Raw genomic sequence first — 24,157 nt, 5'->3', positions numbered from 1 at the left:
AATACTAGTGGCTGCAGTTTAAATCTGGAGGCGTTTCCCTCTGTTAGGTGCCATTTTCTGCCTTACTTTCCAAGCCACGCCGGAGGAATCACCAGTCTTATTACAGTCCAGTTGTTCCTGAGGAAGGGGGTGTGCACCCCCGAAACGGAGCCCCGTTGGACGGATGATGTTACACATCGGCTGGCTGTTCTACAGTCTAAAGAAGCTAAGTACTTCCATTTATTGACTGGCTTGGTTCTGATTTGGACAGATTTGGACACTTTCCTTCCTTGTTTGGCCCCCCTGGCAAGGAGTAGAGACAAGAATTTCTTAACCTCATAGTGTGTTTTTTTGATTTCTAGAATCTTTTTTCACACGTAGCACTTTTTGGGGGTGCACTTGATTTACTCTCACTCACAGGAAGAACCCGGGGATGTTTCACAGTTTACACTCTTTCTGAGTGTCAGCCGGTGACAGCCTTTCCCTTAGTGGGTGGCTGTGTTACTGAGGGTTCTCCTGTTTCACACTATGTGCAATTTGCTGATTAATTTAGATTGAGGTTTCTTCTTGTCTCTCCCCCTTGTCAGTTGGTTTTCTTGGGGTTGGGGAGGTTTGGCAGCAGTTATATATTTTTCCTCCCTATACATTTTTTGGGTTCTATTTTGTGTTCAGGATCATAAGAAGGCATAGTAGAAATCAAGGCCAGATCCCCAAGCTCTCAGCTCACTGCACTAACCATTAAGATACTCCTCCACTCCTTTAATTATTTAATTTTTCATAGTATCCACTAATCCAAGGATCCTCAGCACTTTTTAAGTAGTCATATCCAAACCCTATTTAACCCCCCCCTCCCCCCACAATATTTTACTAAGCTGCGGTAGAGGTTTATACAGCGGCCTGGAGCACTAAATGCTCTGAAGCTGCTCCGTCACTCATATAATTCCTATGAGCATCAGAGCAGTGTTGGAGCATTTAGGCCTGGATTCTGCAAAGTGTGTCCCAATTATAGGCAGCTGTAGGCTTCCTACAGCTGTCTAATCAGCCAATCGGGATGCACATTAAAAAGAAAAAAAAAAAATGCTCCCCAGGCAGGCCACCTATATTGAAGGAGCCTCCAGGAGCATAGGGAGGCCCGCAAGACCGCCTAAGGTCACCTAAGGCTAGGCGGTAGCCTTAGGTGAACCTAGGCTGGGTTGGGCCCATGTGCCTAAGGCCCCGACCACAGGAGGGACCTAAGGCATCTGGGCCAATTCCAGTTGGCCCAGGTGCCTAAGGTCCCACCTGTGGGCGGGGCTTGAGGCGCTTGGGCCAATCAGGCTCTAAGGCCCGCCATTCTGAGGATGGCGGGCCTGCTGGACGGGGGATCAGGGGGGCGGTTAGGGCAGGAGGGGGTTGGGCTCCCTCCTGCCCTGAAGAGCCATCTCTCCTGCCGCGATGGTTGCAGTGAGGGGGGGGGCAGGTTGCCGGGGCCGCTGAGCTAATCGCGGCAGCCACAATCAGCTCAGCAGCCCCTTGCTCGGTGCTTGGACCCGTGCTCTTCAACATATTCATAAATGATCTGGAAATAGGTACGATGAGTGACGTGATTAAATTTGCGGACGATACGATATGAAGTTATTCAGAGTAGTGAAGATGCAGGGGGACTGTGAAGATCTGCAACACGACATAACCATGCTCAAGAAATGGGCAGCAACATGGCAAATGAGGTTCAACTGCTTTTACACCTAAGCAGCAGCAAGACCAGCCGCCACTACCGGGAGCCCTTTACCACGATACAGCTAGGCATGTGAGCTCCTCCCCATGCAATCCGTTGGAGAGATCAATCTGCCTGCCTTTAAACATCAACAGCAGTGGGAAATCAATTGCTTATACACCTAAGCAGCAGCGGGTCCAGCCGCTACTACCAGGAGCCCATAGACTTGAAAATAAAACTGCCTACCTGCATAAATAACTGTTAAGCATATATTTCCATTAGAGACATACAATTACTAGATGTATTTCTTCATATAGCTAGATAAGTGATAGTATTACTTAACTAACTTGTATTTCTACATATAGATTGATAAGTGATAATACTGTTTAATAACCTATAATTCTACATATAGATTGATAAATGATAATACTTTCAGCCACTACATCGAAACCAGAGGGATCCTTAATTTTGAGCATTCCAATAGCGCACAGCCTTCTAACACCATAAGCCAGCAGGAAGACCAAAATAACTTGTTATACATTGTTATATTTAACTGCTGGTTTACCATGTTTTATTTTTACTGTTGACTTATAATTAATGGTTGATAATCAACATACTGATAGACTTCTTGCCCTTAACCTGTTTAAACACATACTAGCACAAAGATCAAATCTCATACCTAACTGCTAGTTTTTTACTTAACAGTTGGTTTACTTTGTTTTATTTAACTATAGAATCATACTTAATGGTTGATAGACAACTTACTGATAGATAGCTTACCCTAACTTATTTAAACACATATTAGCACCAAGAACAATTCTCAACACCCACTCACACATCTTCTCAAAACTCACTCATAAATCCTACTTACAGACATAGGCACTCCAAAAAGACAGGTAACACCAATAGAACAAAAAACACCAGAACTAACACCCCTATCCACACACACAAAAAAAAAAAAAAATGGCAACACTCATAACCAAACTCTACATAGTCCTACTACTGCTCTCCATTCTCTTAGACAAATGGAAAACTGTCGGATATCACACTCACTCCATACCCATCCTCACAACAACACACAGACTGCTTCAATCCACTAGGAAACTGCAAACCCCCAGAACACTGATAACATGTTCATCATCCAATCTTGAAAACATTCACGCAACCTGGAGAAAAAGACCACCATCAAAAACCAAGACCAACTCTCAAAAACCTCAATCTACATCCAGAACTATTACCAATACTCACACCACACAATCTCCCAATATATTCAAATCAATTGATTGCGCATATCTGAATATACGATCAATCAGCCCAAAGACAGAACTAATTAAAGACTGGCTGATCAAAGATAATTTAGGTTGCCTCTTCCTAACCGAAACCTGGCTCACTTCAGACTCAGATCCTCGCATTACTGAATTTTGCCCAAACGGTTACAAACTAGAGCTAGTTTGCAGAGTAAACAGAAGAGGTGGAGGTCTAGCTCTCATTGTAAAAAATAACCTCAATATTAAAGTCCTTACCAAGCACTCCACCCCTCACCTAGACCTTCTTGCTTGCCAACTCTCAGACAAGTCTCTCACAGGAACTCTGAACTGCCTTCTATGCTATGTCACTCCAGGAAAATGGAACACTTCTAAACAAGAACTAGAAGAATTTATCTTCCAGAATTCCTTATCTTCCACACACAACCTGATCCTAGGAGACATCAACCTCCACTTAGAAGACCACACCTCCAATCAAGTAGCAGACATTCTTTCATTCCTCAACACCCTATCTTACCAATTACTCAATCCTGAACCCACACATGAAAAGGGTCATCAACTTGACATTGCCGCTTACACATCTCCCAACCTCAACACACAAAACATCCACATCACCAACGGCTCTTGGAAACCAACCTTATGGTCCGACCACTACAAGTACACCTTCACCATCAATTGGATGTATAATAAAATCAAATCTATTCCAATCACAACCAGCTTCAAATCCAGACAGAAAATCGAACCCATTACTTTCTGGGACACAGTAGACCCATTACTAGACTTAAACAACCACAAGGAGTTCATAAACACATGGCGTTACATTAGGGAAACCACTTTGAACAAACTAGCACCACTAAAAACAAAAAACAAAATAAGCAGACCATCAGACAAATGGTATGACACTGAACTCATACAACTAAAGAGGCAATGCAGACAACTAGAAAGATCATGGAAAAAACAGAAACAAGACCACATTAAAACAGAATGGAGATCCCAAATCAAACAATATAAAATCAAACTGAAGGAAAAACGTAAAGACTATTACTCCAAACTCATTGGCACTGAAAAACTAGACACCATAAAACTTTTCAGCATTGTAAAAAACCTCACAGATACCAAACCCTTCCTCACCACCCAAGGAACCCAGACTCCAACAGCTTCACAATTATCGGACTACTTCAAAAATAAAATCACCACAATCAGATCTACATTCAACAATTCCCAAAATATCATTGAAGAGATACCAATAAAACCCACAAATGACGAAGCCATCTCAGCAGATAGGACCTGGACCAACTTCCCAACAACACAATGGTCAGACCTGGACCTGCTATACAAAAAATACAGCAAATCCTCCTGTGATTTGAACAACTGTCCTCCTTACCTATTAGCAACAGCATCTACCAAATTTATTACTTGTCTCACGTTATGGTTGCAAACCACTCTCAAGGAAGGTCAATTCCCTCCAGAACTTGGAGAAATAATAATCACCCCCATACTAAAAGATCCCAAAGGCCCAATAGACAATCCAACAAATTATAGACCAATTGCTTCTATCCCACTATACATCAAAATCATCGAGGGTCTAGTTGCACAATATCTATCCAATTACCTTGAAGACCACAACATTCTACATCCAACTCAATCTGGTTTCAGAGCCAATCACAGCACAGAAACATTACTGGTATCTTTACTTGATATAGCCCGACAGCACTTCAGCAAAGGAAACAAGTTACTAATCATCCAACTCGACCTTTCAGCAGCATTTGACTTAGTAGATCATCTAATACTTCTTCAGACACTAGATGCCATAGGAATAACTGGTAAAGTTCACAACTGGTTCCAAGGCTTCCTTCAAACAAGATCATATAGAGTTAAGTCAAAAGATATTTTATCTGAACCATGGACAAACCCCTGCGGAGTACCACAAGGATCCCCACTATCGCCCATACTATTCAACCTCTTCATAGCTTCCTTAGGCACTGCCCTAGACGCCCTAAATATAACATCTTTCAGTTACGCAGATGACATAACCATCATTCTCCCATTTGACATACAAGACCCCAGCTCCAATGAACACCTGATAACAACACTAGAAACTGTAGAAAAATGGATGAAGAACAATAAATTGAAACTGAATGCAGAGAAAACCAAATTCCTACTACTAGAGAAGGAACAAAAGCAATCTATAACAGAATTGGAAGTAAATACAATCAAATATCCCATACAGAGCACTCTAAAAATTCTAGGAATACAATTAGATAGACGCTGCACTATGCAGACACAGATACACAAAGTCATACAGAAGGCATTCTTCACCATGCGAAACCTAAGAAAAATAAGAAATTTCTTTACCAAAGAACACTACAAGATCATTGTACAATCCCTCACACTCAGTAACTTGGATTACTGCAACAGCCTCTACCTAACATGTCCTAACAATATGATAAAACAACTACAGACAGTTCAGAACACTGCCATCAGACTCATCTACTGTCTCAGCAAATTTGACCACATCACTCCCGCCTATATAGACTCTCACTGGCTTCCGATAAAAGCAAGAACTCAATTCAAGTTCTATTGTCTGCTGTTTAAGATAACCCACGGAACTGCCCCCTGTTACCTAAACAACCGCCTAAACCATTACCGCTCATCCAGATCAAGAAGAACTCAAAACCTATTCACCTTCCCACCTAATAATGGAACCCGTCTTAAGAAACTATACGACAGCCTTCTAGCGACACAGGCAGCAAAAATTGACCCCACAATCACCAAACTAATGATCAATACAACAAACATCAAAGTGTTTCGAAAAGAAATCAAAACATTTCTATTCAGAAAACACATCATTACCAACTAATATCCTCCCTTTATGCACAAGCTCTCCCTCGATAGAATAACACATTAATTCAATTCTTAGAACCTTTCCTATCATACATACTCTGATTCCTATATAAACATTTTCCACACTATCCAATAAATTTCTTACTTCATTATTAGGTAACTTCCAATCTGTAAACCGTTTATACTGATAATCTCCACTATATTCTGTTATCACTTGATTCCCTTGATTTGTAATTCTCAAAATTGAATCCTCTACCACACCATTTAATGTACACGAATCACTGTTATGTAATTTATCTAGATAATCTTTATTACGCAATTCTTTTGGTAATTCCTATAATTTGTATTCCGCCTTGAACAATATATAATGTATAATGTATTCGAAATTAATTTTCCTATGAACTGTTTTCCTACCTTCTTCTACTCTATGTTTATAACCTAACTAATTTATTTTTCTCAAGTACTTTAGCAAGAATGTGAGCCTTTGGGACAGTCAGGGAACTCTAAGTACTTTCTCTTCATCTTAATTAATCTTACTTATTGCATTTCTTCTGTTTCTACTGTAAACCGCTTAGAACCTCACGGTACAGCGGTATATAAGAAATAAAATTATTATTATTATTATTATAAGTGTAAAGTAATGCATGTTGGTATCAAAAATCCCATGCATGAATACAGAATGTCCAAGGTGGTACTTGGAGAGACCCCCCAGGAAAGGGACTTAAGAGTACTGGTCGACAAATCGATGAAGCCGTCTGCACAATGTGCGGCGGCGGCGAAAAGGGCGAACAGAATGCTAAGAATGATTAAGAAAGGAATCACGAACAGATCGGAGAAAGTTATCATGCCGCTGTACCGGGCCATGGTACGCCCTCACCTGGAATACTGCGTCCAGCACTGGTCGCCATACATGAAGAAGGACATGGCACTACTCGAAAGGGTCCAGAGAAGAGCAATTAAAATGGTTAAGGGGTTGGAAGAGCTGCCGAACAGTGAGAGATTAGAGAAGCTGGGCCTATTCTCCCTTGAAAAGAGGAGACTGAGAGGGGACATGATCGAAACATTCAAGATAATAAAGGGATTAGATTCAGTAGATAAAGACAGGTTGTTCACCCTCTCCAAGGTAGAGTGGACGAGAGGGCACTCTCTAAAGTTAAAAGGGGATAGATTCAGTACAAACATAAGGAAGTTCTTCTTCACCCAGAGAGTGGTGGAGAGCTGGAATGCTCTTCCGGAGTCTGTTATAGGGGAAAACACCGTCCAGGAATTCAAGACAAGGTTGGACAAGTTCTTGCTGAACCAGAAAGAACGCAGGTAGGGCTGGTCTCGGTTAGGGCACAGGTCTTTGACCTGGGGGGCCACCGTGTGAGCAGACTGCTAGGTGCGATGGACCGCTGGTCTGACCCAGCAGCGGCAATTCTTATGTTCTTTTCCGGCATTTATACCTATTTTGACTTGGTCTAAGTCAAAACGTATAAGTGCCAACCAGGCAGCCTGCCAAAACTTTTGGTTATACATGCTGTACACCTATGTATAGGTCGGCCCACCTCCTGCCCTTTCCCCTCCTCTAAAAATGCCTCTTTTCGCTCTATGCATTTAGAAGCAGGGGAAAGGCCTAAGCTGGTTTTAGATACGTCTAAAACAAGCTTTGGTTATGAGTACTTGGACGATCAGGCTTTTTGATCATCCAAGTGCCCATTTAGGCCACTTTTAAGACTTTTTTTGTTTGTCTGTTTTTATTATTTGCCCCATATACTTCTACCCATAGAAAAAGTGGGAAATAATGAAAATGCCAAATTCCATGTGTAAAATCTATTACAGAAACAACAAACAACTATACTTAGAATTCCACAACCCAGAATGCAAAATTAGAAACAAAAGTAGAATTCAAAAACATTAGTAATGATTCATATCTTCTAGTGTGCCCAAGAAAAATATACTCTTTTTAATTGTAACTTGTTTAGCAATAAACGGGGAGGAGAAAAAAGACCTCAGACTATTTACTAGTCATTACACGCCAGCCAAATGGCTGTTCAGCTAGTATAAACAGTGTTGTAATCATCAGTCTTCCTCTATCCCATCACTCAATATATATGTGCAAAATGTGGATATGCACTTAAAATTTCTCAATAATATAAATCATCCAAAACACTTATCTTGTAGTTGCTGAAGCATTAATTTTGAATGCTGATTCTAACGGGCCCGTTTCACCCACTGCTTCCTCTGATAATCAGACCAAAAAATTTCAATCCACACCCTTCGTGCTTATAAAGAAGGAGTCAATACTTAGATTTCAAAGTGCACTTTAACTTGGCCAACTCGAGCAAAATTTGGAATGACATCCCATTCCAGATTAAAATCCAACTTATTTACTTTTTCACAAAGCTTTAAAAACATTTTTATTTCATAAGTATTTTAATATTTATTTATTTAAAGTATTTATATACCACTTATATCCTAAGTGGTTTACATTCAGGTACTCAAGTATTTTGCCCTATCTGTCCTGGTAGGCTCACACTCTACCTAATGTACCTGGGGCAATGGGGGAGTAGGTGGCTTGCTCAGGGTTGCAAGGAGCAGCATGGGATTTGAACCTACAACCTCAGGGTACTTAGGCTGTAGCTCTAACCACTGCGCCACATACTCCCCATCTGTTATAGCAGATTAGTGAAGATTTGTAAATTCTTAACAGCATTTGTTAACACTTTATTAGAAGCATACTTTGGATTCAATAACTTAAACCAGCTGAATAACTTTTGAGATTTGCTGTAGTACCAAATTTCACCATAATATGCAAATCACTCCAATTGTAAGCTAAGTATATTCTTCACACAGCTTTGCAGTGAAATTCTTTCACTGACGTCAGAACAATTCTCAGATAGTGTTTAAAGAGCCATCAGAAGCGGCATTCCAGAAATATAAGATATCAATTTATGGAGCTGTTTGCTGCTAACGCTTCCTCATAGGCTCCTACACTACTGAGTCTAAACTTAATTCTGTAGCTATCTTATTTTTAGCTTATAATTTTTATACGAATCCAGCTCTTAAGCTTGAATAAATAGTTAAGTCGAGACTTAACTTTGAAGTCCTGGTTCAAACATTAGCTGATACCAGGAACAGCAGAACACCAACGCCGACATGCATGTTTTGTGCAACGATACTGCTTCAGGGCATGCCCATATAATTTTCAGTTAAGAAACTTCTTAAATATGGCGGGCATCAACGCTGATCTAGTGAGCCTATGAGGAAACATTAGTGGCAAACAGCTCCATAAATTGATATCTTGAATATCTGGAGTGCCGCTTCTGATGGCTCTTTAAACACTATCTGAGAATTGTTCTGACATCAGTGAAAGTATTTCACTGCAAAACTGTGTGAAGAATATACTTAGATTACAATTGGAGTGATTTGGTTTCAATAACAGCATTTGTTAACACTTTTTTAGTAGCATGCTTTGTATTCAATGTAATATAGACAGGATATGAATAAAACTGAATAGAACAGAATAGTGTTTTCTTCAGAGGAGCACACTACTGAGCTAATGTATGACAGCTGATTTCACATTGATGCCCTGATTTAATGAACACATTACTAGGAAAAATAAAAGCAGAATTACCTTCAGGAAAGGCACAAGGTAAGGCTGAGGTGAAGAATTAAGCTCTCGATATAACCTGCTGGTAAAATCTTCTGCTTCAATTTTTCCATCCTGTGAAACAAATGACATTTAAAAAAAACTAAGTTTCACATACTCTCATTGTATAAACACCAAACAGGCTTTTGCCTTTACTTAAAGCACATCAATTTAAGCAGTATCCCAGAACACTACCTTAAATTTTCAAAGAGATTTCTGCTACAAAACAGGGGATTTATCTTTTTTTAAAAAAAATCTTTATTTTCAAATCTTACAACAAGTGTATAATAATCAATCAGAAAAATTTTTAACAAATCACTTGACAATCTTACTTATAATCCTTAAAATATATAAATATAAAAGAATCCCTTCCCACCCACCCATTTATTAATAATAACACAATTAGCAATTATTATCTTTCCCAATCCCACCCCCCCTATATCTTATCTAATACCAAGGTGTTTAAGATGTCTGATCATTAGAATAAGTAATCAGTGGATTTATCTGTCAGATGAAGTAGGAGAGGGAAGGCCATTTGAAAATTCTCCTGAACCATCAGTGCAGAAAAGTATGTTTGCTGGGGTTGGAGGCAAGGCTGGAGTGCCTGCTTTACACAGATTTGTATTTATAAAGTATGCTGGGTGAAAAGAAACCGCAGAGACCTTCCCCCTTTGAAGGTGGCTTGCCAGGCTCAGTGAAACTGCACCACATGCTTTGTTTTGCAGCAATTTGAATAGATAAAAGGTATCAATTTGAAAACAATCAATAAATAGCTCCATGACAAAACAGGCTACCAAGAAATACAAAATTTATTTTAAAAAATATATAGAAGTCATAATTAAAAAGGATTTATGCAATTAACATTGGAGTCTGCTTCAAGAGGGTATTTTTTTTAAATATAACTTTTGGCTGGATATCTTCAAATCAGATTGAACATTTTATGGACAGAAGACAAAGGGATCAGACGCATAATAGGTACATGATTTAAACTTGAGTGATATTGACAATTATTCAGTCTCTATCCACATAAGCAGATAAAAGTCAATTTCAACAAGTGGTTTATCCAGTTAAGCTTAGGCCAGTATATTCAATAGATGGTGGGGGGATCACAAATTTAGTGATTACTGTATAATGAGTAATTAAGAGACTATAGCAAATCTGGTGCAGAATCATTCCAAGATAATCAATAGTAGTTCAGAATATTGGCAGATAGTTTGGCTGAAAATACATTTAAAGATATTCAAATACACTTCTCCCTCCATATTCGCTGTGATAGGGGATTAACAAACCCGTGAATACAGAAAAACCGCGAATAACTTTTTCATATGTTATTCACTGTTTTCTATTAAAAACCATAATGGTGAAACCGTGAATAACATGGTGGGAGACGTGGCCTGTTCCTGAAGGAGAGGCAAAACACAGTGAATAAAGTGCTGGGAATCAGCAATTTTTCTTTGTAAACATTTGGAATTGGCGATTTCTCTATGCAAGCTGACGTAATTGGGGGGAGGGGAGGAGCCAGCAAGCTAAAAACCGTGAATAATCGAAACCACGAATGCTGAAACTGCGAATACGGAGGGAGAAGTGTAACTTATTCTGATATCTGTAAGCAGCAGCCACCTCACAGTTAGCCTCACAAAGTACAACTGGAAAAACAGTCTCAAACCCAAGATTTAAATGTTTAAAAAAAAACCAAAAAACACCACGTGCTTGGTGTTTAAGACAAGTGGTGTAAACTTTAATTTCAGTGCAGCACAGCACTGACAGTGACATACTCCTCAGCTTCTCTCCTAAAATGTCTAATTTACCTCATCTATTCTAACGCAATGTAACCTGCTTCTGTTTATCAGCATTATTCTATCATTGAAACAAATCCAGTTACATACATATGCAAAGGGTCCAAATCCTCTTCAAAGTACGGATTTGACCTAGGAAGAGGAGTATGCCATGAACCTGGTGACTGATGCTATTTCTTACCAGCAAGTTCTGGACAAGTTCTTTCACATTAGCTGCAGTTTCTGAGGACTGTTTACCAGAGGAAGCCAGTTTGATTAGCGTTGATAGAAAATTCTTGCACTTCTTCACATTTTCCATGGTTTCCTGATTAGAAGAGAGCACATACATTTTACTGTTGGCATGCTCATGAAGAACAAATATTGTTTCAAGAAATGGCTCTGGTACTCCAAAGCCCCCATTCTCTCCATAACATGGGCTAGATGGATTTGAGGTCAGTGCAAGATGCTACTGTTTGGCTGATGCAAATTTTCTTGTGTCTGGGGGAACTTTGTTCCAAGGTATGGCAGAGTTAAGTATCTTACTCACTGTCCCTAAAATCATGGCATAGTGGATAGTCCAAAACAACAAAAGTGGAACAATAGTCTCTGGGTAAAAGATTCCCAAAGTTTATTAAAATATCATGAACATAAAATTACATAACCATGTTGCAAAAACTTTCACATAATTAATGCTAATTGCTTCCAGGAAAGGTCATTATAAAGGGACCCTACACGGGCTGTGTTTCAGCAAACCTTTGCCTTCTTCAGGGGTCCTTCAATAAAATAAAATGAAAATGTCAGCATAAATATAGGAATAACAACACTAAAATGTCTTCTTCTACTCGTTGTGTTTCCCTTCTCATAGGGGATGGTCCTACACAAATGGTACAGTCTTGCAGCTCAACTTTTCACCTGCCAGATAAGTCAAACATGTTATGAGAACAAGAATATGAAACTGTCCTTCCCAAAAATTGTGGGTTGCAGAAGTCTTACAAGGTGTTCACCAAATGGAAAAAGAGAGTAGAAAATTAGGTCTGAAATTAGAAAAATTACATTTTTGGGAAATTAATTCTTTGGAGGTAGATCGGTTAATACTGAACTTAAGCATGCCACATAAGACAAAGTTAGGATCTGCTGCAAAATCACATCACTACATGCATGCTCCTATGGAAGCAGATCAGCTACTGCATTTCCTGTGCACATCACTGTTTCAACAAAAAGACCTGAAGGAGAATTTATCAAAGAGTAACATTTAAATATTTTTACACAGATTCACAAAACTACCTTCTAGCTTCCACATTATAAATATAAATACAAATTAGGAAATTAAATAATAGAGGTAAAAAGCTAACGCTGGCTTTTACAAAGCTACGGTAGAGGTTACTACTTCGGGCAGGTGAGGTAAATGCTCACAAAGAAAAAGAAAAATCCTTAAAAACAAATATTCTAATTTTGCAATTAATGCGCCCTAGTAAAAAATATATATCACTATGGCGCACCCACACACAAGTTAATATGCATGAAAATACAAATAATTACCCAAATTCCTGATCTAACCCCTTACTACTATCAAATAAACTAAATAAAACATACCTACCTACCCTAGTACACCCACTATTCTGATATTATGGAAAAAGTCAAGTTTTAGACATATGATGCTACACAGCGATGTTCTGGCCTTACTGCAGTGAATTCACAGGGGATGAGCAGCAAGGGGGTCTTGAGAAAGGGAGTCAGTGACAGTAGTTTAGAGAGAGTGGCAAGGCAAACGTGGTCTTACTGTGGCAGCAGTGGAGTGCGTTGTTGCTCCTTGCACAGGTCTTTGTTGGGTTCCAGTTTGTACCACCGATGCTGTTCCCAGTGCTGTTGTTTGTGCTGTACTACCCAGAACAATCTGTGACTGTAGAAGACACATACAAGAAAGAACTGAAGTTTGGAGAGCTGCACAGACATGCTTTATTACATTTTTACAAAATAGTGTATGTAAGCAGATGAAGACAGACAGACATGTCTCACAAGGAACAGAAAATTACAGTTTCCTTACCCTAACTAGCTTACAATTAAGGTGGTAAGGTGGCATGCAAGTGGGGGGGGGGACAAAAAACAAACAACAAAGTCCATGTAACCGAAGTTACAAAATAAAGAAAAATCCCTAGGGATACAAAAAAAAAAAAAAAAGCCTTCAAAGTTTCATGAACTGTTCTTGTAGTACTAAAAAGCAACACTGGATGGCAGACAATGCCAAAAATAAAGAGAGAGGAGCTACAGCTGCTACAAGGCAGAACCTAGTTTCATTAATAAATATCATGAAGTGTTTCAGTGAAATAACAAGTACCAAACCAAAGGGATCTGCGAGTTATAAAATTTTTTCTACTAACCAACGAAAGACTAACATAGAAGATGCTGGCAGAAAAAGGCCATATGGGGCTGCCAGTCTGCCCCATTAATACCTGCCACCGAACTAACATATCTTTCCAAATGTGTCATGTTATCCTATGTCTTGTTTCTGTTGGTTACGTTTTACATGGTTTCTTTCTGTTCTTTACTAGCAAGAAAAGATAGCACAGTTACTTATCTTACAAGTGATATGCAGGGATAACAGGCAGATATTCTCACATGTTGGTGACGTCATCCAAGGTGCCCCGGTACAGACAACTTTAAAAGTGTATCGCCTAAGTTTTTAGAAACTTCGCAACTGCTTGCACCGTGCATGTGCGAGTGCCTTCCTGCCCAACTTAGGCTCAGTTTCATAAGCAAAGCTAAGAAGCCAACCAGGGGAAGAAGGTGGGTTGTGAGAATATCTGCCTGCTGTCCCTGGATAACACCTGTTACGGTAGGTAACTGTGCTTTATCCCAGGAAAAGCAGGCAGCATATTCTCACATGTGGGACTACCTAGATTACTGCAATGGGATGCAGGGAGTGTTGACCATTAAGAAAATAAATTTTGCAATACTGCTTGGCCGAAGTGGTGCGGGCAGTTGTTAAGTTTCTAAAAACTTAAAGTGGCGATACACTTTTAAAGCTGTCCGTACCGGGGCTCCGTGGATGACGTCACCCACATGCGAGAATATGCTGCCTGCTTGTCCTGGGATAATAGAGTCTTACCTTGTTAATCTTCTTTCTTGCAAACCCACACTCTATTCCTGAACTCTTGGGTAGTCAATCCCATTTTGTGAGATCTCTTGTAGGAAGCATCATTTGCATAGTTGTTCCTCTTCTCTTACCTCTAGACTGCCCTCCAAATTCCAGTGTGTGACAAAGCAGACATTCATTCCTGTAGAGGACACAAAAGAGAGAGGAGTATGGGGAAACTCCCCAAGAAACAAGTCTAGTATGCTCATATCAATAAACATCACACCAATCAATCAAACATTTTTTGAGAAACAGATTAAACAATGAATCAAGGAGACTCAGCCTACACTAACAGTATGGGGATACATCAATGAGAGACCCCTGGAGCAAAGTGCATATTTGCACACAGCAACCTTGAAAAAGCTGGTCAAATAAATAGCAGTCCAACTTATTGGCACTTATTGAGGCAGACAACTAGCAATTCAGTATCTCCCAAGGTGGGCTTCAGGAATAGAGTGCAGGTTTACAAGAAAGAAGATTAGAAAGGTTAAGAACCTAATATTTTCTTATTGTACAGTCCCACTCTATTCCTGAACTCTTGTGACTAATAGAGCAGTCCCTCAAAGTTAGGGTGGGACTGATGAGCCTGCCACCAGGATCGAAGATCCAAATGTGGAATCCCTCTTGGCCACTACATCTATTCTGTAAAACTTTGTGAAAGTATGCAGGAAAGATCAAGTGGCAGCTCTTCTGGAGAAACCGCTGAAGATTCCGCTGACGAGAAAGTAATGCTTTGTATATATTGGGCCTTCACTGAAATAGGGAGCTGCTTTCCAGCTGCAATATAGGTGGAAAAAATGGCCATCTGGAAATGGTGGCCTTTGATGCTGGTCTGCCCTTTCGGGCTGCTCCAACCAGCACAAACAGGTGATCTGACAAATGAAATTTGTTCATGATTTCCAAGTACCTCAGCAAAGGCCTGCACAGATCCACAGATTTTAAAACCTTGACATATTTACTCGAACCCGAGGTTGTATAGGTTGGCAACCACACCTCCTGATTGATGTGGAAGCTAGAAACATTTTCATCAAGAAAGAGGGAACAGAATTCAGAGTCATGCTTGAGTCCATAATCCAAAGAAAGGGATCTTTGCAGGATTTATAAAGCCTGAAGTTCAGATACTCTGCGACAGAGGTAATACCATCTTGATGGTGAGATCCATCAGAAAAGCTTGGTCCAGATGCTCATAGGGTGGACTCGCAAGTGCTCCGAGATCCAGGTTAAGATTCTAAGTCGGAACTGGCTGACGCAGCACAGGGCGGAGCTGTAACACGCCCTTTAGAAACCTAACCACATCCAGTTGAGCAGCAAAAGAGCTCCCATGGGGCTTAGGACCAAAGCAAGAAAGCCTGATTATTTGAACTCTCAGAGAGCTGACTGCTAGGCCCTTTTCCAGGCCCTCCTGGAAAAAGGCGAGTACCACCGGGATCGACGCTGTGCTTGGGTCTTCATTCTTCTGAGCGCACCAGACTTGAAAACACTGCCAAGCCTTTGCGTACACTGCAACAGTCTACTTCTTCTTGCTGTGTAAGATGGTGGCAACCAAACCATCCGAGTAGCCCCTGCACACTAAAGCTGTGCGTTCAAGAGCCATGCCTTAAGACCAAAGCAGTCCAGATCTTGCAGGGCTATTGGGCCCTGCATGAAAGGGAAGTATGAGACCCCAATCTAGCTGCAGGCAAACCAGGTCTGCATACCATGGGCATCTCAGCCAATAGGGCGCCACGAGAATCACCCAACTTCGATGTGCACAGGAGACATCCTATCATGGGCCACAGAGGAAAGGCATAGAGGAGATCATCCTGTGGCCATGGCTGGACCATGTCGTCCAGTCCTTCACTTCCTGGTTCGAGTCATCGGTTGAAGAACCGAGCCGCCTTCTTGTTGGACACTGACACCAGGTCGAATGTTGGACATCTCCATCTCTTCACTTTAAACATGAAGGCTCTCTGGGACAGCGACCATTCACCAGGATCCATGGTCCGGCGGCTCCATGGTCCACTCTATGTGCGTTGCCGAAAGTGCTAGAAGATGAGTTTCCACCCATCGATAGAGCATTTTGGTTTTTAGATGTAGGGGTGCACTACTGGTGCCCCCTTGGCGATTGACATAAGCTACTGTTGTGGCATTGTCTAAGAAGACTCAAACCACCTTGTTCTGTAGGAAATCCAGCCAAATTGTTCCAAGCGATTGATCAACCACTTTCTCCGGGAAGAAGGAGACAAATGTCCCTGGATTAGATGGCCTCACAAAGCACCTCTCCAGTCATACAGGCTGGAGTTTGTCATCAAGATCATCCAGGTGGAGATAGAGAGGGGAACTCCTTTAGAAAAAAGAGAGGATTCAACCACCAGACTAGACTGCAACAAGCCTCCGCTGTCCAAGGGAGCAGTTGATGCAGAGGATCCCTTTCTGGACTCTTAACAGGAGATAAACGCTTCTTGAAACAGGCGCAAATGAGCTCTAGCCCAGGGAACCACATCTATGGTCACGACCATCGACCCCAGGATCTTCAAGGATTGCCAGGCTGTTGGGCGTATTTATTCAGAAAAGCTCATATCAGCTGGAGAGGCTTCTCCTTGTATGTCTCCGGAAGAAACACCTTGTTCACTCCCATGGCGAAACGGACTCCCAGGTATTCCAGATTTTGCATTGGAATGAGGCAACTCTTCTGAAAGTTGACCATCCAGCCAAGTTTCTGTAGCAACTGGATGTCTTGGTAATCTGTTGATGTCCCTCGGACTTGGACTGGCTCTGATGAGCCAATCGTCCAGATATGCGTGGACCTGGATACCAAGCCTGCATAGGTATGCTGCTACACCACAATCACCTTGGTGAAGGTTCAAGGCGCTGTTGCCAGCTCGAAGGGCAAGGCCACAAACTGGAAGTGCTCTGGAAAAATGGGTATATGAAGGTAGGTTTCTGTCAAATCCAGAGAGGCCAGAAATTCCCCTGGCGCGACCAAGGCAATCATTGACCTCACTGTTTCCATTTGGAACCGTGAAATTTTGAGGGTCGCATTGAATGCTTTGAGATCCAGGATTGGTCTCCAGTTCCCGGAGCCTCTCTTTGGCACAACGTAGTATATCGAGTATCTGCCAGAGCCGGATTCTGGAACAAGCTCTATGGCTGCTATAGCCATTAATCTCTGGACTGTTGCCCTGCCTTTTTATCTGGTTTCCCAACTGGGGAGTCTAGAAAAAGCACTGGAAGAGTTTGTACTCCTCTCATAGAATGTCTAGCACCCATCTCTAAGAATGCCAAAAGCCTCCCTCCAATGTGTGGAGGCTTGGCCAATGGCCTGGCGTCATAATTGCTCCTTAGGAACGAAAGTAGAGCATGCTCCTAAAGATTGCGAGCGCCTATCTCCTCCAAATCTTTGATGTTCTGAAATTATCTTTGGCCAAAGGGACCCTCCAGAATATTGACAATATCACCTAGAGGTGCAAAAAGTGGTTCACCACGATCCCTTAGAACAGTCCTACACAACTCAAAAATGATCTGGAGCCAAAATGAAATCGGAAAATGTAGCGAAGGCCACAGGTAGTGGCCACGGCTCGAGGCACCCGGAAGTACGCAGATTTTACCGTGATGACATCATGCGCATGCGTGACATCAGCGCCTTCCAGACGGGCCCTGAGACGCCAGTAGGGGGTGCCAGTAGGGAAGAGCACAGGAGAGGAGAGACACTGGCGATGGCTGATTGCCTACAGCAGTGTTTCTCAACTACTTCAAGCTAAGTACCCCCAACCACAGAGCTCTGCCCTAAACCCACCCAAGCTGTGCCCTGCCCCCTTTACTAATTGTAATGCAATTTTTTCCTTTCATTTTTCATATACACACAATACACACAGTAGATATAAATTCTCAAAACTGACACATTTTGATCACTAAATTGAAAATAAAATCATTTTTCCTACCTTTGTTGTCTGGTGATTTAATTAGTTTCTGGATGGACTTCCTTCTGACTGTGCATCCAACATTTCTTTCACAATCCAGCCCAATCCCCTTTGGGTCCAGGTCTCTATCTCTTTTCCCTCTGCTTACCCTCCCCAGATCCAGTGTCAGTTCTCCTTTGTACCTAACACCACCTTTGTTCCAGGTCTCCCTCTCTCTCCCTCCTCTGTTATGATCTTCCATCTCTCTGTTCTTCCTGAGGGTCTCTCCCACTCTGTCTGCACCTCCCATAGTCCAGCATATGCCTCCTGTCTTTCCCCTTTGGTCCTGTCTTTCTTCTGCTTACAACACCCCCCCCCCCCACACACACACACACACACACAGCATTTGTTCTCCTTTCTTCCAGGTCTTTCTCTGCTTCTCCTTCCTTCCTCCCTCCCTGGTCCAGAATCTTTCCACCTCTCTGCAGTTTCTCTCTGTCTTCCTTCTTTACACCCCCAAGTCCAACATCTGCCCCCATCTCTTCTGCCTCCCCTTTGTTTCAGGTTTCTCCCTCTCTCTTTCTTCCTTCTGCTAACATTATGAGTCCTTCCACCTTTGATCCAGGTCTTTCTGTCTCTCTCGCTCTCTTTGTCTTCCCCCTCCCCAGGGCCTGGCATCTCTCTCCCCTCGGTTCAGGGTGTTTCCCCTTTCTACCTCCTCTAGTCCAGCATCTGCCCTGTCTTTAAGTCTATTTTCCTGTCTCTCCTCAAGGTCCTTTTCTCTCCCCACCCGCCCTGTCTCTCTGTCTCTTTCTCTCCCCGCCCCAGTGTCCAGATCCAGCGGCCTTACTTCTGCTGCTTCCCGCACCCAGCAAGATAGGTCATCTTCCGCGGTCCGCCACTAAGCTAATTACGGCAGCCTGCAGAGAGAACCTAGCAGGCTGCCGGTGGCCTCTGAAGCACGCTCCCTCTGCCGCGGTCCCGCCCTCCTCTTAAAAAGAGTAGCAGGACCATGGCAGAGGGAATGTGTGTGGAGACTGACAGCAGTCTGCTAGGTTCACTCTGCAGGCTGCCGTAATTAGCTTGATGGTCCTCGAATGCAGCGGCACTTTTAAAGGTGAGACTAGGAGGGTATGAAGAGCGAGGTGATTAAATTTGCAGACGATACAAACTTATTCAGAGTAGTGAGGACGCACAAGGATTGTGAAGACCTGTAATGTGACATAAACACGCTTGAGAAATGGGCCACGACATTGCAAATGAGGTTTAACACGGATAAGTATAAGGTGATGCATGTCAGTAAAAAAAATCTTATACACGAATACAGGATGTCCGGTACAGTACTTGGAGAGACTCCCCAGGAAAGAGACTTGGGAATACTGTCTGCGCAATGTGTGGTGTCAGCGGCGAAAAGGGCGAACAGTATGCAAAGAATGATTAAGAAACAGATCGGAGAAGGTTATCATGCCGCTGTATCAGCCCTTGGTACGCTCCCACCTGGAATACTGCGTCCAGTATTGGTCGCTGTACATGAAGAAGGACTCGGTACTACTCAAGAGGGTCCAGAGAAGAGTGACTAAAATGGTTATGGGACTGGAGGAGTTGCCATACAGTGAGAGATTAGAGAAACTGGGCCTCTTCTCCCTTGAAAAGAGGAGACAGAGGGGGCATGATCGAAACATTCAAGATAATGAAGGGAATAGACTTAGTAGATAAAGATAGGTTGTTCACCCTCTCCAAGGTAGAGAGAACGAGAGGGCACTCTCTAAAGTTAAAAGGGGATAGATTCTGTACAAACGTAAGGAAGTTCTTCTTCACCCAGAGAGTGGTAGAAAACTGGAACGCTCTTCCGGATGCTGTAATAGGGGAAAACACCCTCCAGGGATTCAAGACAAAGTTAGACAAGTTCCTACTGAACCAGAACGTACGCAGATAAGGCTTGACTCAGGGCATTGGTCTTTGACCTGGGGGCCGCCACATGAGCGGCCCGCTGGGCACGATGGACCACTGATCTGACCCAGCAGCAGCAATTCTTATGTTCTTATGTTCTAAGAGCAGGAGCAGGAGAGCACCGTGCGAGCCGGGCCGCAGTGAGAGCCATTTTGGGCCACATGCGGCCTGGGGGCCGTATGTTGTGCAGGGCTGCCTTAGAAGATCAAGGCCTGCTATCTGGCAAGGACTTCAATTTACAGTCTAGCACACTAGCCATAAGGTCATCCAGAGCTTTACTGAACATTAACTGTCCCTTAAATGGCAGCTTACTTAGGATCGCCTTGGATGAAGATTCACCAGACCACTGTCTAATCCACAACATCTAGCATGCAGAGACAGAGTAAGCCAACAGCTTGCTCACAACCCTAAACAGGTCATACAAGGCATCTGCCACCTAATCTACTCCAGTGATCAAAAATGGAAGATCACTATCCACGATAGTGTCAGGATCATGACGCAACTTGGAATGACAAACCCTGGCGACAAAAGATGCTGTCACGGCCATAGAGTCGAAAAGCCATTCAAGCACAAAATCTATTCTGCAGCCTTGGACATCCTTCAACACCACACCACCTTCACTGGGGAAAGAAGTGCATTTAGTAAAGAGAATCCATGTTTGAAGGGAAATAAAGCTAAATAAAAGTATTTTGTGATCCGACAGAGCTTAGTCATAGCCTTTGCCACTTGTAGAGGTCCTTCTGGCATATCATAATGATCTGTTGGCATATCCCAATGATCCATGAGCATCTTCATGATATCCGGATAGTCAGGAAAACAGGAAGACTGCAGCTTCCTGTTACTCATAAGGGAGCACTGAACTGCCGAGGTCTGAGGAGTCTCTAATTTTAACTCGTGGAGGGGTTCTGAGATCATCCCTATCTTCTCACAGTGGGGTCTTTCCCTTGATCCGTAGAATCCACCAGATTTGGGTCCTGCAGTTCTGTGACTGAAGCATCATCACCCACAGAGAAAGTAAAGATATTAAAAACAGCATCCGAATCATCTGAATTATCCACAGGCAGACTGTCCCCTGAAAGTGCATGGCTTTGCTGCTGGGGGTCCATGCTCTTGGAGGAAGAGACTCCCAGAGCTAACACAGCCGCAATAGAACCCTTGTTAATCAAATAAGCCTGAATTCATCATATTAACAAATTATTGGGTAAATCCTTGTCCATGAGGGACAAAGGACCCATCTGGACCCTGTTTTGAACCTTTGCAGGATTTTGGTGCTGAATCACAGCTGCGCTTCATCGGGGACACATTTGTGCTGCCTTCAGGCTCAAATTTCAACTTTTTGGATGGTCCTCAGATAGACTGGGCACCAGAAACCCCCGAAAGAGCAGGGGGGGAGGGAGGCTAATGCAGACGCTACCAATTCCACCCCCCCCCCAATGCGTTGTGTGGCACATGGAACACGGATGCTTCTCTGATAGCCATCTGCCACAAAAAAGGCATGAATCCACAGTATCCTGCAGAGGAGTCCAACCCATCCATTATTATTATTTTTTTTTTTTTAAATCAAAAATGATGTAGTTTTGAGGCAGATAAAAGCTTTTTATTTCAAATTGGGAAATCCAAGATGGCTTCCACAGCAGCGATTTTAGTGTCATAAACGGCCCAAGAAAGGCAAATTGAAAAATAAAAACTGGTGATTTTAGGATTTTTCAGGTGGGGGACCCAGGACTAATCACCAAACCTCCCATAATGCAATTTTTGAGACCCCCACAAATCGTTCTGTCAGGCTGTCAGCCTGTTATTCACCATGTTGTATACTAAGAACTGCAAGATGGAAGCTGTAAAAGTTTACAAGGAGATTCTCTGCCCCAAGAAGCCTGGGACCTGGACTGCCTGTTTCTTCTGACAGCCTCTCGCGCCCAATGTACCAACCAGAGACCTCCAGCCCTCTCAAAATCTACACACACTAAAGGGTGGAAGAATGCAGTTGGCCCCAATTCTGGATAAACAGTTACAAAGCCATGCAGCCTGCACTCAAACGCACTAGTGGACAAACCTGGGGTGAGCTATGCTTCCAAGGGAATGGTCTCCAAGCTCCCGGACTGTGAATGCAGGCTGTCCAGGTAGGTGCACTGCAAAGCAGCCAACTCCCTGGAAGCAGACTTTGCACCTTAAAGTCTGCGATCTCCCACAGCCAGAGCTGTCCTGCAAGGGTATCCTCTGCAGCATGAAAAATAAATCTCACTATGTAGCAGAAAAATATTGAAGATAAGAAAAAATAAACATGAGCCGAAAAGACTAGCTCCTACTGTCTCACTTGTAGAAAACAAATGGAAATTGGAGGGCAGTCTAGAGGTAAGAGAAAAGGAGCATAACTATTAAATGAAGCTTCCAACAAAAGATCTCACAAGATGCGATTGACTACCTGAGTTCAGGAATAGAATGGGGTTGTACAAGAAAGTACTTTTACACAGGAAAGATTAAGATCCCATTAAAAAGAAGTGTGATAAACCGTGAGATCATTCATGAGTCAATGTCAACCAAAGAATTACAGGTGACAGCTGTACTTAAAGTGTTTGCCTCCCTGAAATGGGCTCCTCAAATTAAAACATATTTTATGCAGAAGGATCTTAGACTGGTGATCCAAGCAGTAACTTTATTCCATTTTGATGGTCATCATTTAGATAGTCTTATGGACAAGTGGGCTAACCCTCAATTTTGCTGATTTGTGGCTTTTTGGATCTAGTACATTAAGATATTAATATTTATCTACAGGGTGGGCCAACAGTAGGTATACAGTATTTACTCATTATTTCTTTTTATTTTTCAGGTGTCATGAATAACATTTGTGTGAAGTTTTTGTTATTGGGTTACATCGTTTCGCTTTTACTTGATTATTGTTCAGTACTGTATTATACCTATTCAATACCTGTAAAATAAAAAGAAATAGTGAATTAATGCTGTATATCTACCTTTGACTCACCCTGTAAGGTAAAGTTGACTAAGCTAAAAGACAATGAATTTTCACAGATTTTAGTACATGATGGAACAGGCTATCTCTATTCATATAGACAACTGGGCCAACTACTTCAGGTGTGAAAAATGGCTTAGCCTACTTGTCCATAAGACCACCCCATTTGATCTGGGCCTCATATAAAAAAAATAATAAAAAGAAAAATGGTAACAGAAATGCAAGTATTGCGAAAGACTGTAGCTAAAATTATCTTGGGAGGAAAAAGATGGGAAAGAGCGACTCTATTCCTAATTCATCTATACTATTTACCACTGCAAGCTATGGTAGTTTTTAAATAGTGTTAATAGTTTTTAAATTACTAAATGGGATGACTCTCCCATAAATATATTTAGTAAAATTTATTCTCTCACACAAGATTATTAAAACTTCCCTCAGTACATGATTGTAAACTGAAGATGATTAAGGAAGGCAGGGGTAGTGGAACACCTGTTTGTTTGGGGGTGCCCAATCTCCGCCCCAGACTTCACCCCCATAATAATAGTACTAACTGTAATGCAATTTCTTCCATTCATTCTTCATATGCACACAATATATTCTTATTAACAATATATAATAGTAACCACAGAATTAAACTACAAAAAACACACTAAAACATTTGCATTCTTTAATGCCATGTTCTGAAAGGAGCTTTTCCTCTCTTTCTCTCTTAAAGCAGCTAATACAAGGCTAACCCCATTCTACATAGTCCTACCTCTATTTAAAATGTAATGAAAATCAAACACCCAGATCATCACATAAAAAGCATCTCCTTTCTCAGCCTCCAATGACTGCTGATTTAATAGGAATTCCATCTACTAATTTAATAACATTTACGGCTCTTTTACAAAGCCGCACAGCAACCGCCCCGAAGCCCTTTAAATCTCTATGGGCTTCGGGGCCATTAGCACAGCGCAGCCGCTAGCACGGCTTTATAAAAGAGGCCGTTAATTCAGCTGTACCATTCCCTATTTAATTAAATCAAAAAGGTACATATGATAC

The 24,157-nt window shown here is 42.0% G+C and overlaps 1 protein-coding gene across 1 annotated transcript in view; it reads right to left on the bottom strand.

Moving 5' to 3' along the window:
• TAF4 (TATA-box binding protein associated factor 4) overlaps positions 1-24,157 on the bottom strand; it is a 200,974-nt gene that overhangs the window by 60,052 nt on the left and 116,765 nt on the right. Inside the window, exons 5-7 of the mRNA XM_033914827.1 lie at positions 12,968-13,087; positions 11,390-11,512; positions 9,398-9,487 (exon numbers count right to left, since the gene is read on the bottom strand). Coding sequence (XP_033770718.1) covers positions 9,398-9,487; positions 11,390-11,512; positions 12,968-13,087 — 333 coding nt within the window. The remainder of the gene's footprint in view (positions 1-9,397; positions 9,488-11,389; positions 11,513-12,967; positions 13,088-24,157) is intronic.

This window comes from Geotrypetes seraphini, chromosome 11 (assembly GCF_902459505.1).
Source record: "Geotrypetes seraphini chromosome 11, aGeoSer1.1, whole genome shotgun sequence".
Classification (NCBI taxonomy): Eukaryota; Metazoa; Chordata; class Amphibia; order Gymnophiona; family Dermophiidae; genus Geotrypetes; species Geotrypetes seraphini.
Note: the sequence above shows the minus strand (reverse complement) of the source record. Positions and strands in the feature narration are given on the sequence as shown.